This window comes from Penicillium robsamsonii (assembly GCF_028829455.1).
Source record: "Penicillium robsamsonii strain IBT 29466 chromosome Unknown utg000001l_segment0_segment0, whole genome shotgun sequence".
Taxonomy (NCBI): domain Eukaryota; kingdom Fungi; phylum Ascomycota; class Eurotiomycetes; order Eurotiales; family Aspergillaceae; genus Penicillium; species Penicillium robsamsonii.
In genome coordinates, this window is record NW_026643219.1 from 4,980,163 (window position 1) to 4,995,373 (window position 15,211).

Sequence of the window (15,211 nt, forward strand, 5' to 3'; positions counted from 1 at the left end):
TGCCAGCCATCGAGCTATAGAGTAGAGCGCTAGCGGCGCTTTTAGTCGCGTAGGTAGGGGATGGCTTCTCGATTTTATGTTATATTTAGTGCTTATGTCTTGATATGACAGACTGACCAGCTCTCTTATGCTTTTCTACGTAAGTTTTTCTGCTCTACGAAGTACCGCAACCTGCCTGTAGCTGTACAGTAACAGCAAAAGTGTTAGCACCCCAAGTTCTGCTCTGCTGGTAATGCCCACCAACCGGAAATCAAAATATGAGGGATGGTAAAAAAAATCAAGAAGGGGGTGCCAAATTTCGCGGAGTGGCTGTAAATCTACGCTACTATTCGGATTTTAGGCCGATATCCCTTCCTTGCCACTTTCTTGAACTAGACACTCCCTCTTTTTGGGGAAGAAAAAAAGAAGCCCATTTCCGGGATTGAACCAGAGACCTCATCATGATCTTAGTATTAATTATACAAGTGATGCGCGACTACCACTGCGCCAAACGGGCTGTTGGATGAAAGTTTTTTCTCTCTGTTATAACTGGAAGGATCGGAAGGATTGGATGGATTTAGCATAGAATATACGGAGTAAATAAGGGTGACGGTGAAAAGGCCACGATTGTGCGTGGCTTTTGGAGGGAGAATCGTGGTCTTTTCACCTGGCGAACCCGACACCTCGGCGGTAGCCAGATTAGACCTAGCGTAACTTCCTATAGTACATGTACCTACACAATCACAGTCCCAGCGCGTAAATCATACGGCAAAGGTATAAATGAGCCTTGAATCATCTTTTCAATAATATCCTCAGGACTTTGTTTTATCTGGGAGCGATACTATTGCTATACTTGACGAAAATTTGATCTTCTTGCAGTGAGCCGCCTCTCACTGCTACCCACGAATGTCAATGAAACGCACATTTATCAAGACTTTGCCACTCTGGCATAAAAGAAAATAGTAAGGGAATTTGTTCGATTGTTACCTTTATAGCCTGTATTTTGATGTGTGGCTAATAAGCCGCATCTTCCATGATAGTTTCTGCTATATCCAATCCAAGCCAACTCGTGCGTCATATAGAAGAGCAGATGCTTGAGATATCCAGTTTTTCTCATCTCTATTATCCCGTCTGACTGCGGATGAATCAGACTTGTTTAACACCTCGGACTCCCCGCCTAATGGAGCATTCCACAGCTCATCACTATCTGGCATGCAAAAGGACAAGTCGGCCAGGGTCAAAAGATCGTTTCTGCCACCATTGGAACATTCTCCGCTCAAGTCAAAGGGAGTGGGAGTGCACAATCGGCACACCTTATAGAGGGCTAGTCCAAATCTCTTGATCTCTTCAATGCTCACATATACAAGCGCGAGTGGTGCATCGTCATCGTGTTGCAGGAGCATGTTAGGGTAGTAGAAAATACCCCGCCCTCGACAGCTTTGAACAAGCGCAACCAAGAGATCGTATTTGTCCTGTGGTAATCGGCACCGCATGCTCAAATCTGTACTAGCATTCTCTCTTGCAATGAAAAGGGAAAGGATGATATTTAAGAGCACACTTTGAAATGATGTTATAGGCCACGAGGTATTTGTGTTTTGGCATGGATTCGAGCTGGAGATGCACCATTGGTCCTAGAGCAAAAGATATTAACACACAATTCTATATGCAGTTAATATTATAATGCTTCTTCTTCTCACCATTTGAGCGTAAAATGCGGAACATAGTCTATTATGTAAACGTATTGATGCGTCTCGTGCCTCCTGAGTCCCTTTCACCCAAAGTCCGATTGCGACAACGGATTGAACAAGTACACAAGGTTCCTTGGCGAAGTCAAATGTACTTCGATGGAGAAACGGCCAGCTTGGATGGAAAGTATTGAAGTAAATGTCAATATAGTCATGAGCAATCCATCGGGGAGCGTCAGAAATGGAATCATTAATCGTGGAAACAGGTGACCAAGGGAAGAGATCATTGATCGAAAATTGTTGTTCGCTTACGGTTTCACCCCCACTAGGCACACAGAGGGCGCCGCGATGTTGACAGGCATTGCATGGGGATACACCTTCACAACGGACTTTCCGTGCATGACATGCACTACATGCCCTAAACTTTCGAGACGGCGGCGGTTCTCTCTGCGGGTGGTAATTCCGGATATGGCGTCGTAACAGGTCACTGATTACTCTCTGAGTCGAAAGTCTTCCCACGGGATCGAAGAAACTACTCACTTCCTGGTCAGGACGCTCTCACAGTAAGGACAGGCGAGATTGATTTCCTTATCATGATGATTACGATGTCGATTGAGGTGCTCTTTACGCCGATATTTGGCATTGCAATTTGGATAGTCACATTGGAACCACACGGGGACAATATCGGTAGGAGGTGGCATTGTGCAGAATTTTTGCAAGCCTTTTAGATTTCACTTCGTGAAATGGCAAAAGTGAAGGAGGCAAAAATAGAGAAAAGGTAACTGGGAGCTCCGGTGGGGCCCTAAGGAAAGTCACCAATGAAATTCCACCGGTAATCCCACTTGATGAATAAGTTCACAGGTGCCGACTGTGGATAAACCGGCAAGTGGGATAGACCGACTATCCAAGTGTATATCAATAAATGGCAAACCTTCGAAATGGAGTTACTCATTTTACTACGTCCACTACCTTGGGGCCTCTTGGCAGCTCAGTGGATCTCAATTGAAGTGCACCACAATGTCCAACCTCTATCATCCTGGAACATTGCGCAACGATTCTGGACAAATTGACAGCCTCGATATCGGCACCGAAACCTACTTCGCCTCACATCTTGAGCCAGTAATTTCCAAATTGGCCAGCATACATGCACCTCCGGAATTCGAAGTTTACTGGGACACTGACGACCCCGAAAATCCCCGTCTGTGGCCGCTTTGGTACAAAGGCCTCACTGTCGCTGCTATGAGTCTTGGTGCTACAGTTGTTAGTCTCTCCAGCACACTGTACACATCTGGGATTCCAGGACTACAAGAAGATTTTCGCGTTTCGAAGATCGTGGCTCTCCTTGGTGTCACCACTTACCTTCTTGGAATGGGGATAGGGAGCATCATCTTTGCTCCACTTAGCGAGCTTGTGGGACGGCGGCCAGTCTATATTATCTCAATGATAATATTCTTGCTTTTATTGTTGCCGAGTGCTTTAGCTCAAAACATTGCTTCAATCCTCGTGGGCAGATTCTTTGGAGGATTCTTTGGAAGTGCATTGATGTCGAACTCGCCCGCATCTGTGAATGATATCGTCTCGGACAAGCACCGTGCTTTAGCATTCGGCTTCTGGTCTATTGGCCCCACCAACGGCCCTGTATATGGCCCAATCATAGGAGGGTTTGTGTTCCAATATCTTGGCTGGAGGTGGACAAATTGGATTGTCCTCATCATTGGGGGTGTGGTCCTGGTCCTGGTAGCCTCTGTCAAAGAAACATACGCCCCCGTGATCTTGAAAAGGCGCGCCGCCAGAAAAAGAAAGGAGACACAGGACCCAAAATGGTGGACATGCTATGACGATGGTGTCGGTTTTACATCTTCGCTGGGAATCAATCTCAAGAGACCTTTCGTGATGCTCCTAACGGAGCCGATATGGTAAACTATCTTCCTCTCATGTTATAAAGCCAAGGCTAACATTCTAGTATATTTTGGGATGGCTACGTTGCGATTGTTTATGGCATCCTTTACCTATGTTTCGTCGCGTATCCAATTGCTTTCCAACAAGAACGTGGGTGGCTGCCAGGCATCGGGGGTCTTTCGTTCGTTGGTATAGGCGTCGGTGTCTTGGTCGCCATTGCATGCGAACCTTTGTTTCGTAAAGTGATCAATCTTCATTCTAAGGATCCCGAAACCGGCATGGTACAGCCAGAGGCTATGGTTAGCATCGTCGTTTTCGGTGCCACTCTTTTGGCCATTGGCCAGTTGTGGTTTTCCTGGACTTGTACCCCAAACGTTCACTGGATCGTCTCTATCCTAGCCGGTGTTCCCTTTGGAATTGGTAATGCATGTGTCTTCATTTACGCCTCAAACTACATTGCCCGGTCTTATGGCATTTACTCCGCATCTGCGCTTGCAGGAAATATGCTCACTCGCAGTGTCATGGGAGCATTCCTCCCGCTTGCGGGACCATCAATGTATAAGACTCTGGGCTTGAATTGGGCAAGCACAATCCTGGGAATTGTTGAGGCAGTATGCATCTCGATACCTGTTGTCTTCTACTTTTACGGACACCGAATTCGAAAGGCGAGCCGTTTTATCCAAGAGGTAGAAAAGCTGCAGGCAGCCTGAAAAATTTATTAGCAAAATGTTATACGTGCTTTATATTTGTTCAAAGTACAAATTGATGTCTACGATATGTCATTCTACAACAACATTCCAAAATTCATCTATCTCCGAACCAGTGGGCTCGTGGCAATCCTATAAGATAAGGTGTCTTGACTAAAGACTAAGGTACGGTTGAGTATAAAGTCTAGAGAGGTTACCGTTTTCTTTTCGTAGTTGCAACGGGATATCCTGAATAGAATACTTGAATTACCATTACAGAGACTTTAAAGTTAACTGATGAGCAAAGTGTCTTAGTTTTTGGGCAGGTAAAATGAAGCTTCTAATCTTATACAAATTTATATATCACCACGTTTTGAGGTAGCTTACTAGTTATATATTTCTCGCCATATATGAAAATGAAGCCTTTGATCCCCTACAAATTCGTCAATTTTTTTAGGTGGTATACTATACTCATCATAATGGATTAAAAGCTTCATTTTTATGAGGTCATCGGGCATGGTTATTCTTGGTTACTAAATAAATGTCAAAAAGCGGTCCAAATTGAGGCTTAAATTTAGGCTTAAATTCAGGCATTAAGGCCTTAATAATGAAAGCGACCCTGCGTGCCCCTTCGTGAACAATTGCTTACTCAGTAAAGAGGAGAGAAAAATCACTCAATATGATTCACAATCACTGGGCTGGATTACTGAATAAACCCGTGGACATCCCGCAGAGATATTATAAATTTCTCTCCATCGTGGCAAAATGAAGCTTATCTCCACGGGTGGGATGAGCCGAACTTACATCATCAGTAGAACGAAACATAATTTCTAATATTTCCAGAAAAGCAAAGTATTTAAACCTCGGTTTCCCTTGGACAGAGGGTCTTAATATTCCATTCCATTTCACATCCATAGTATCAAAAGTTTACATCCCCCGACTTTCGCTCTTACCGCAGTCATGGCAGCAACATCCAAGCCAACCCTTACAATCACACACATCACCACTGCAACTGCCATTCTCAACATTGATGGAGTCAACTTCCTGACAGATCCATTCTTCGGTGCCATCGAAGGGACAGAGTATGATTCGTCCGCGGTCTGGGAGCAAATGGACCTGAAACCGTACGGTCTTGAGAGCATCCCGCCACCACCGCACCTTGTGAACAAGAAAGGGCCAGCGCTTCAGCTCAATGAGCTGCCGCCTATCGATGCTGTGCTTCTTAGCCATGAGGATCACCTTGACAATTTGGACCCAGAAGGCCGTAAGCTGCTGGATGGTCGAAAGGTGTTTACCACCATGGACGGTGCCTCCAACTTGCGCCCACGCCCAGGAGTCGTTGGCCTTCGCCCCTGGGAGACTGTGACTTCTTCCATTGGAGGAAAAACGTACCGAATCACTGGTACGCCTTGCAAGCACTTCCCAGTTGGAGAAGTTACGGGCTTCGTCCTAGAGACCGATTCCTTCGGTGTTGATCCATCTGGCAAGCCTAATGCTATCTACTTCTCTGGAGATACCGTCTACATTGATGAACTGAAAGAGATTGGAAAGAGATGGCACATTACTGCAGGCATTTTCAACTTGGGCAATGCCACCTTTGAGTTCCCAACTGGCCCTATTCAGATTACAATGGACGGTAAACAAGCTGTTCAGCTTGCCCGTGATATTGGCGCCGATGTCATGGTCCCAATTCATTTCGAATCGTGGGATCACTTCAAGGAGGGTGGAGCAGAGTTGCGGGAGGTTTTCACCCAAGAGGGATTTTTGGACAAGGTGTGCTGGACAGTTCCTGGCGTTCCTAAGGTTGTGTTTTGATTGTGAATCTTTCATTATTGCGGCCCTGTTGCCCTCTTCCTGCTTCAATTATTTTTCTTTTCTTCTTTGTTCTTTTCCCTCTTATGTCAAATAGATCGTTTTACTCCTAAGTTGATTTAGACAAATTTCTCAGATCCAAAGCTAAGATTTCACACTCACGCTCACCAATTTTATTCCAAAACGAAATATACCACGAAACAGAAAAATATTCTCATCGGTCAAGATAGGATCTACATAGTACTTGGAAGGTTGCGTGTCTTGGAGACTTGTCGACGATGAGTTATGTCGGCTCTGCTAATAGATAGTGCCGGGGGGCTCACCAGGCAATCGCCACCATAAAACATCGACTCTCGCTCGAACAATATCCTGACGCACTGAAATCGTATAGTTTGCGAGTAAGGGCCCAAATGAAATTAGTGCCATAGGCGATAGCGTAGCCCTAGCCTCCCCCGGCTTCTAGTCCCTGCGTAAGAACTGGCTACACTGCATGAAAACCAAGCTATAGAAGGAGGACTTCACCCCTTACCGGCACTAAAGGTTCAATGATCACCAAGCGTTAATGAGGAAGAATAGTTATATATTATACAGAGTTTCTAGGCTGGAAATCACAGTTTTGGAGCCGAATGAAACCATCCACTTCTTGTGAGAAACGTGCCAACAAATGTGGTAGTCATATAAATAGAGTAAACCATCCATTGGGGACAAGCTATCTTTCAATTCTCCCACGTTTGATCTTCAATGCCATACAAAGCAGGGCCGTGTTCAACGGCTGAAATGCCGCGCCACTGCTCGTTCCATTTATATCCTTTGAGGTTTTGAAATGTAACATGACCAAGCCAAAACGACCCGGGATCCTGTACATTCTCTGCAGTGAAGAATGTTGTCGGGACTGAATGAAACCCCACGTTTCACATGGGAGTTTCGCCAACGGATATGTCAAAGTCATATAGGTGCGGTAAACTATCTATTGCGGACAGAATCTCTCTCCATGTTCCAGCCTCGAGCTTCACGTGCCTTAACTCGATATACTGCATTGACTCGCTGCATTGCTCAATAATATTGACGAGATTTCGAGATGAAATTTTCACTTTGTGCAGGGACAAAAACCGTAGGCGAACCGTTGAGCCGAGCTTCAGACGATCAATACTTAGGTAGTTTGTGCTGCTGAGCGAGAGGGAAGTCAGGCTTGTTGAAAGCTTCACAATGTTCAACAAGTGGGCTGCACAGGATTGCTGGTTTGTTTGCGCATAGACGTGCAATCCAAGATAGTGAAGGCGGCTGAGAGTCTGTTCAATCGGTATCCGCAATGTGCTGATATTCTCGGCAAACAATGGAGCAAAATCATTCGTCATCGGTAACTGAAGTTCAAGTTCTGTCAAGTTGGGCAGAGGCACGTAGCATAACGACATGAGCATCGAGTCGATCGATGCTTTCGTCTTATCATAGGGCAAGAACGTGAATGACGGACCACGGAAGTCGAGAGCTTTGAGATTGGGAAATTGACGCAAGCATGAAGACAGCAAGCCGGCAAGGTCCTCCGTGTATGATATAACCTCCTCTATCGAACATGGGAAGGAACCGTATCCAATATCGACTTGACGCACATGCTGGGCATACGGGCTGTTGGAAAGGCCCACCAGCTTTCCTAAGGATGGAAAGTGCCTGGTGTGGTACAATGAACCGGCTAGGGCTAAAATATGTCGGAAAAGACGGGCTGAGGCACTATGACAAAAGCTTTTGTTGACCAAGCGGAGTTTAGCCAGATTCCTCCGGTTATAGTTGTTCACTATTCGAAATGCTCGAGAAGTCGACGTCTTTAAAGAAGATTGCGAAGTGCCGATCTCGACATAAAACGTAATCTGCCAAAAGAATTGTTCAGTAGTGGCGCAGGGCTGGATTAGTACAAATCATACCAGGTCAATTATCTCTGCTGGAAGGTACATATCAATCAAGGGTTAAGCCTCGTCGGCCAGAAATCACCCTGGTAAAATATTGACTGACTTCAAGTGTTGCGTGAGCCGCTGCTCTTACCACCCAGACCCCAATTTGGGAGAGAACGCGCACCTAAGAGAAAGAAATTGGAAATCTTCTTCAATTCTACCGGCCTATTTTACCTTCAGCAAAACGTAACTCCAATTCTCCGTTGCGATGTAAAATTTTCACCTTGATCTTGGAGTCAAAAACAAAGTATCAGACATGTTCTACCAGTGTTATAGTTGGATTCCCAATATCTAGTCTTGGCGGGAATGCTAGCCATTTTGAGACAGGGTAAACGCCACAGTGGGTCCGTAACGTGTCAGCACAACAAATGAACGTAACGTAAATATTTTGTGTGTCTGACCTTCTAGCTTTTATACACTTGTCTTAGTCTCTAGCCAAGACACTTCCTCCTAAGCGTGCCCTATGTACCTAGATAAATGGGTTTTGTTTTAGTAAAGGTTGAAGGAAGTTCATGAAAGTGTAAACTTACCGGGTATCTCGGAGTATCTCTATTCGATTGTTAATCCCTGCCCCGGGGATATGTAACCATGGATCCTGCTCGGTATCCCGCCCGTGCTCGGATCGCAGAGATGCACGTGCCTGGCTGTCTTTTTGCAAATCACTTGCGGGGATGATGGATCCATGTGTGGCTGATAAAGCATTCCCCATCCTTGGATATATAACTTGACCCTAACTCCCGCGTAACTACATTAATCTGCTGACCCTAGAGTTATGACGAAATCCGCTAACTTTGATACTTCCAATATGCAGTGAGTCTCTTGAAATCTGTAACATCAACTGTGCTCTAACACTCCATTAGAAATCAATCCAATCATCCCGCCAAAGCTGAGGAAGAGGCATATTATGACCTTGGTTCGTATCGTCGACCAGTGACCACTTCGTCAGCGGAAACTCAATTGTGGTTCAATCGCGGGTTGATATGGGCTCATTCTTTCAACCATAGCGAAGCGGTCCGATGCTTTGAACGAGCTGCCGAAAGCGATTCCAATTGCGTTATGGCGCTCTGGGGAATTGCGTATGCGACTGGGCCCAACTACAACAAGGCGTGGAGATATTTTGACCCAGAGGACCGTCAGGCTTCTATCAAGAAGGTCAAGGATACCCTCGTCCGAGCGTCCAAGTTAGCGAGCCAGGCCACACCAGTCGAACAAGCGTTGATCGGGGCGATCGGCGCTCGTTTCCCACCAGTTGATGACATCCCCGAGGATCTGGGCCCTTTCGACCGCGCTTATGCGGACGCGATGCGCTCTACCTATCATCAGTTCAGAGATGATGTGGACGTGGCTGCGCTATTTGCGGAATCGCTTATGTGTATCACTCCGCGCGGGCTGTGGGACTTGAACACCGGTAAACCAACCGGGGATCACACAGTTGAGGCTCGCGAAGTGATTGAGCTGCAACTGCAAACTACCGGTCGCAACCATCCAGCAATCTGTCATTTACACATACACATGATGGAGATGTCACCATTTCCAGAATTGGCTCTGCCGGCTGCGGATCGGCTACGTGGCATGGTTCCGCACGCTTCGCATATGTTGCACATGCCGACGCATATTGATGCTGCTGTCGGTGACTATCGCCGTGGTATCGACTCTAACCATGAAGCGATGCTTGCCGACGACATCTACTTTGCCCGAGAGACGGGTATCACTATGTATGCGGCCTACCGGGTGCATTACGTTTGTGCAAAATTGTATTCCGCTATGATGTCTGGCCGATTCGCAGACGCGATGTCCGCAGCAGAAAAGCTCAAACAGATCATTGATCCGAACCTGCTATCCATTAAAAGTCCCCCAATGGCAGACTTCATCGAGAGCTTCGTGGGAAGTGAGGCACACGTGCTAGTGCGCTTTGGTCGCTGGGAAGAGATTCTTGACCTTGAATTTCCCACCGATCGCGATACATATTGCGCAACTACAGCCATCATTCATTATACTCGCGGGCTTGCATTTAGCGCACTTGGACGAATTGCAGAAGCCGAAGCCGCCCAGAAGGAGTTTGAAACGGCGCGTAGGGCCGTTCCTAGCTCCCGACTCAACAGCATTCCTTGCAAGGAGGAAGATGTTCTCGCAGTTAGCTCTGCTATGCTTGCTGGTGAATTAGAATATCGGAAGGGAAATATTGAGACGGCGTTCCGTTCCCTTCGGGAAGCCATTGTGCGCGAGGACGCGCTCGCGTACACTGACCCCCCTGCCTGGATGCAGCCAGTCCGCCATGCGCTCGGTGGCCTACTCCTTGAGCAGGGACGTGTCGAAGAAGCAGAAACCCTGTTCAAGGAAGACCTTGGCTTCTCTCTTGACTATCCTCGGCGCAAGGCAAAACTCAATAATGTTTGGGGATTGCATGGCTTATACGAGTGCTTCATTCGCCTTGGAAAGACGCAGGAGGCTGCTTTCATTCACCCTGCACGGGATATTGCCTTGGCATCTGCTGATGTTCCAGTCAATGTTTCGTGCTTCTGTCGAACTTCCGCGGTAGCAAAAGCTGGATGTTGTTCATGATTGATCATTGTTGGGTGGCCCGGGGGATTAAACACGCACGCAGTGACCGCACCTATTTTTTGATATCACCATGGAGAGCTGTAAATAACTCTCTTTTTTCTTCCTCCCTCCGTCCATCCCCTTTGATAGGAATAAGCATACAGTTTCTCCATGCAGTTTCTCCATGTTACGTGCCAGTTCATTCAACGAGAAAGAGAGCATTCAAAGTAGATAAGCAAAGGTAAGGAGGAAGGAGAGAGAGGGGAAGCAAGTGGTAAATTCCAAAGGATCTTATAGCAGAAGCTATCCCAGCAAGCAAACAAACTCTTTCCTAATTAGCAAGTATGCCATTACCCGAATAGGAATAGTAGCAAACAAAGAACAAAGGAAACAAACGAAGGATGCGATCACGTAGATCGGGACACACCGTACAGATTCGAAATCTGTTACTAAATAAATACTCATCAGCTGTTGGAGCTCCCTTGCCTCCTAATTCAATGAGTCTAACCAGTCTATATCTATAGAAACTTGGGGAAGCAGAACGGTTAACAGAAGAGCCGAAAATGGCTCCCCTCCCGAAAACGGCGTCAAAGGCGGTCGTTTCTGGCCTCCCATTCACCGTGTCATCTTTGATTGTACTCCGTACAATATAGCGAAATAATGATCGCACTATAGATCTACGCTACATAGTCGAGATTTTAGGCCGAAAATCTTTTCCATTTTCATTCTACTGACGCTTCCTTACTGGACGCTCCCTCTTGGGGGGAGAAAAAAAAGAAAGCCCATTTCCGGGATTGAACCAGAGACCTCATCATGATCTTAGTATTAATTATACAAGTGATGCGCGACTACCACTGCGCCAAACGGGCTGTTCGTTGAAAAATTTACACTCCACGGTTATACGTTATCTGGGTAAACTGGGCCAGTAATTACTGAGGGTGAAGTACCCGGGGTCTGTTGGGACCATGGATGCCTCAGGAATTATTGCACACATGGGACAGATCTCTAAGCCGTTTGCATTTCAAACAATTTGCAAGTAGTAATAGTGTGTGTCACTCTTTTTTCTCAGCACAACTATGTGCGCACATAGCTGTAGACCTTATAGTTTGCCCCGTGAGTTCCGAACATAGGGATCTATATTGACGTACCAGCGCGCGATCTAGGATTGGTACTGGCCCTAGCATAATCCCAGGGCAATGCTAGAATGCCGAAGGTATGTAATATTCCTGGGGGCCTGCCCTCGTCCTGGCTCCTGTTTTCAGCTCCAGCTCGGGTCGTAGAGGCGTAAGGAATTGTTCGTAGTCTCACATTGGCGGTGCTAGTCCTCCCTAGGCATCGTCTTAAACAAAGTCGCCGTCAAAAAAAAATTAAGTATGGTTGCGATTTTGTAAGGCTTCTCCCGATGAAGGTGATGCTCGGTGGGATAAATGGTTCTGTGTAGAGAGGGAGAAGAAGAAGAAATTGATATATGACCTTGAAGGGGTGTTGAACATTAGACCATCCCAGGATTATTTGCTTGCAGACTGAGCAGATTGTTTGTAAGATACCAGGGTATAAATACCCTACTTTTTGCTAGATTGAAGAACAATGATTCTTCTTTCTCTTCCTTCCCTCCGCCAGTAGCCCATGAAGGGGCAAGGCTATCTATCTATTGCTAGGGGAGGCATAAGAAACACTACATATAACCATTTTCTCTATAATCTGCTTTGCACTTTCTTCATCATTGATAAGCATCTCTTCACTTCCTACTCAAAGCTACCTACCTTGCAGCTTCTTCATATGCTAGGTAATATGTTGGCAAATCGCCTCCGACGAGGTCTTGTGTTAGAATTTTGACTATAACGGGAGTCTTGTATAGTGAGATATATAATAACTAGAAGGAGTAAACTGTTAGTTAGTATACGCAGTTTCCAATATTGTTTTCTTACATGTACATATAACCTACTATAACCTACAGCCTAAGGTAAGTAAGGAATCACACTTGAGGGTAAAAAGCCTCGAATCAGCGTCATGCTCCTGAGGTCAGTTTTACTGGTCCAGTTTGGTTTGAAATTACTAGCTCCTGTTTGAATTAGGGAATGCCCCTATAGTGGATGCAGGAAATATCAATTCTGCTTTTATTTAGGGATTTTCTCCGCTTCTTCTATGATTTTCGAGAAGAAAAATAGAGTAGTTTGACATGTGGGCGCCTTGGGGTAGGGTGAGACTGCTATTTGGTCTAATGTCACTCCTTTTTGGAGGTGCTGTAAGAGGTTTGTTTACTATCTCTGTCATTGCCCTACTAAAGAATAATTAGTAATGTTCAAGGCAACCTTATCATGCTATATGTTTGCTTTTTTATAGACATAATACCAAAAACTGGTCGGCGGCTGATGTGGCCGGTTCATATCGTTTTCGGGGTTTTCGGTAATGCTTTGGAAGACCGTTTCGGTGTCTCCTCATATAGACCGTTCATATACCTTTTTCGATATTTCCTATTCTCATTAGTGTTGTCACTAGAATGATAAAGAATTAGCCGCAAAACATATAAAAGACAGTGTAAAATGTGGTGCCTTGAAGTGAGGTGAGAATGAATGGTAATTTGATGTTACTCGTTTTAGACGCTTTGCAAGAGGTTCATTTTGGCAGTGTCTATTTCCCCGAGCAATAGACTCGAGGTCCAAGGCCTTCATTTGTTTTGCGTGTTTGCTTTCCGGCACACAATGCCCTTTATATTGTTTGTTGATAGCTTTGATTGGATCTGCATGGTACCTACATGCTCACCTGTGTGCTCAGCTATTATATATATCTACCTACTTCAGAGTTAATACTACTACCCTGAACTGACCATCTCTTCCTGTCATCATTTTCTCTTCTAGGTCTTCAGTCCTTCTTGCTGGCAGATCTTCAAACCAAAAGAACAAGAAAAACAATGCTTGTGATAGAAAAGCAAATACGAGGTGATTGAAGTGGCCAGTCCAAAACTCTCACTTTCGGAAAAACCAACCCACGCAGCTTCCTCATTGTGCCTCCCCTGTCGGTATAAACTGACAGTCTTTCCATCTCCGTTTCTCTTCTTCTCTTGCCGTCAGACACTACACCCACCCTGTGAAGCATCCCGCGAATCTATGTTATTTCCTTACATGAGTTTTTTGCCTTTCTGAAATACCATTTGGCCATGCCCCAGCGACGGAGACGAGCCCCCTTGAGTCCGTTTGCACGAGGGTACACACAAGAAATCAGAGAGGCGTCAGTTAACCAAATCTCATTCTAAGAAGCCAGATAGTCGCTAACCAAGTATCGATAGCGTGGACCGAATGCCGATTCCAAACGAGTCAGTATCCTTTATCCGTCTTGATCTTTACCTGCTCACTGTTATAGAATCAAATGCTGCGTCTGCAAGCGGCGTCGCCCGAAGTCACAGTACTCGAACAATCAGCTCAACTACCTCCGCCAGGCAATGTTCGATCTTGGCTACAGCAACATCCGTGACCAGCAGGTTGCTAAGTGTGGCCCATGCACGAATGCTCAGGTTTGTGAGGAGCTGTGTCATCATTGTGGTCACTACCGTGCCATCGACCAATTTGCTAGAAACCAACGGAATCGCGAGAATCCGGTATGTCCTTTTTTATTCTCCTCGGCCGTGAAAGCATACATTTTCACTGCTTCTAACACTTGGTTGGTCTCCATAGGTCTGCCAGCCCTGCATAAACTACCAGATGTCCCTTGATCCTATCGATCAACCTCTTGCAATCACGGACAAAGCTGTGGCTGAGAAAAAGGAAGAGAAGGAGGAAGATGAACTCAACTCTGAATCTGCAGCCCACTCTGGATCTGTGGCTCTGTCTGGGTCTGCGGGACGCCCTGAGTCTGTCAATCTCTCTGACTCTCTGGGTCAGCCGGTAAGTGATCAGAACTACATCAGCTCTGGCCAAGTCTTGGTTACTCATGTATATACTTCTATTATAGGAGAGCCTGGAGCGTGGTATCGAGCAAGCTCTTGTCCTGCGTGACGATTCCTCGGATAGTGATAGTAATGCGAACCGGGGTGGCTTTGCAAAAGTAAAGGTGGGTGACTTTATTCCAACAATATATCTAAATGGACTGTTAACAGAACTTTGTATCTTATAGGCGCACCGTCCTCGCCAGCAGCCTGTTCCCTACCCCGAGCCCGCCCCAGGCTGGGCACCTGGTACCCGCAAGGCTGATGATGGCACTCCTTGGAAAGGAGGAAGGTTTCTCTGATTGCTTTCAACACCATATCTGCTTTTCCTATGGACAACACTCGGTTTATGATTGACGATGCTTCTATTTATGAGCAGTTTGGCTGTTGGGCCACGCCTAGTATTGCACTCCACGGCTTGCTCTTCATCATTATCTTATTTTATCTCTACAGCACACCTAGTTTGTCGTTCGACTTTGCATGCACAAGGCTTGACTCCTGCGTCTACCCATGATACCCCCCTGTCTACAGACGCACTTTTCCCTTTTTCTTCAGGGGAGGTGAGTTTCTAGTGATTCTAGCCTTATGTCTGGCAAATGCCTTATTCATATTCTGAGTGACGAGGCTTTTATCTACAGGGTGGGGTGGACTTCTCAGTCCGCGCCTGACATAACCCTGTCTACTTTCCAAGGTTGTTGTTTTCGCTTCCTTTTCTATAGTCCTAGGGTTGACTATGTTTTACGA

The 15,211-nt window shown here is 46.0% G+C and overlaps 6 protein-coding genes across 6 annotated transcripts; 4 read left to right on the forward strand and 2 right to left on the reverse strand.

Moving 5' to 3' along the window:
* Positions 1-1,025: 1,025 nt before the first annotated feature.
* N7447_001959 (Zn(II)2Cys6 transcription factor domain-containing protein) lies at positions 1,026-2,365 on the reverse strand (the record flags this gene model as incomplete). The annotated part of the gene is made up of 3 exons (XM_057226235.1): positions 1,026-1,610; positions 1,677-2,151; positions 2,205-2,365. 3 exons carry the CDS (start codon positions 2,363-2,365, stop codon positions 1,026-1,028), a joined length of 1,221 nt encoding a protein of 406 aa, XP_057090251.1.
* A 316-nt stretch (positions 2,366-2,681) lies between these two features.
* N7447_001960 (MFS transporter) lies at positions 2,682-4,273 on the forward strand (the record flags this gene model as incomplete). The annotated part of the gene is made up of 2 exons (XM_057226236.1): positions 2,682-3,580; positions 3,628-4,273. 2 exons carry the CDS (start codon positions 2,682-2,684, stop codon positions 4,271-4,273), a joined length of 1,545 nt encoding a protein of 514 aa, XP_057090252.1.
* Positions 4,274-5,209: 936 nt separating this feature from the next.
* N7447_001961 (MBL fold metallo-hydrolase) lies at positions 5,210-6,064 on the forward strand (the record flags this gene model as incomplete). Its single annotated transcript, XM_057226237.1, has 1 exon — positions 5,210-6,064. The coding sequence occupies one exon, from the start codon at positions 5,210-5,212 to the stop codon at positions 6,062-6,064; it is 855 nt and encodes a 284-aa protein (XP_057090253.1).
* A 908-nt stretch (positions 6,065-6,972) lies between these two features.
* Positions 6,973-8,007, reverse strand: N7447_001962 (uncharacterized protein; the record flags this gene model as incomplete). Its single annotated transcript, XM_057226238.1, has 2 exons — positions 6,973-7,923; positions 7,978-8,007. 2 exons carry the CDS (start codon positions 8,005-8,007, stop codon positions 6,973-6,975), a joined length of 981 nt encoding a protein of 326 aa, XP_057090254.1.
* An 802-nt stretch (positions 8,008-8,809) lies between these two features.
* On the forward strand, positions 8,810-10,566 carry N7447_001963 (uncharacterized protein; the record flags this gene model as incomplete). Its single annotated transcript, XM_057226239.1, has 2 exons — positions 8,810-8,814; positions 8,865-10,566. 2 exons carry the CDS (start codon positions 8,810-8,812, stop codon positions 10,564-10,566), a joined length of 1,707 nt encoding a protein of 568 aa, XP_057090255.1.
* Positions 10,567-13,702: 3,136 nt separating this feature from the next.
* Positions 13,703-14,769, forward strand: N7447_001964 (uncharacterized protein; the record flags this gene model as incomplete). Its single annotated transcript, XM_057226240.1, has 5 exons — positions 13,703-13,773; positions 13,906-14,140; positions 14,217-14,426; positions 14,494-14,592; positions 14,656-14,769. 5 exons carry the CDS (start codon positions 13,703-13,705, stop codon positions 14,767-14,769), a joined length of 729 nt encoding a protein of 242 aa, XP_057090256.1.
* Positions 14,770-15,211: the final 442 nt, after the last annotated feature.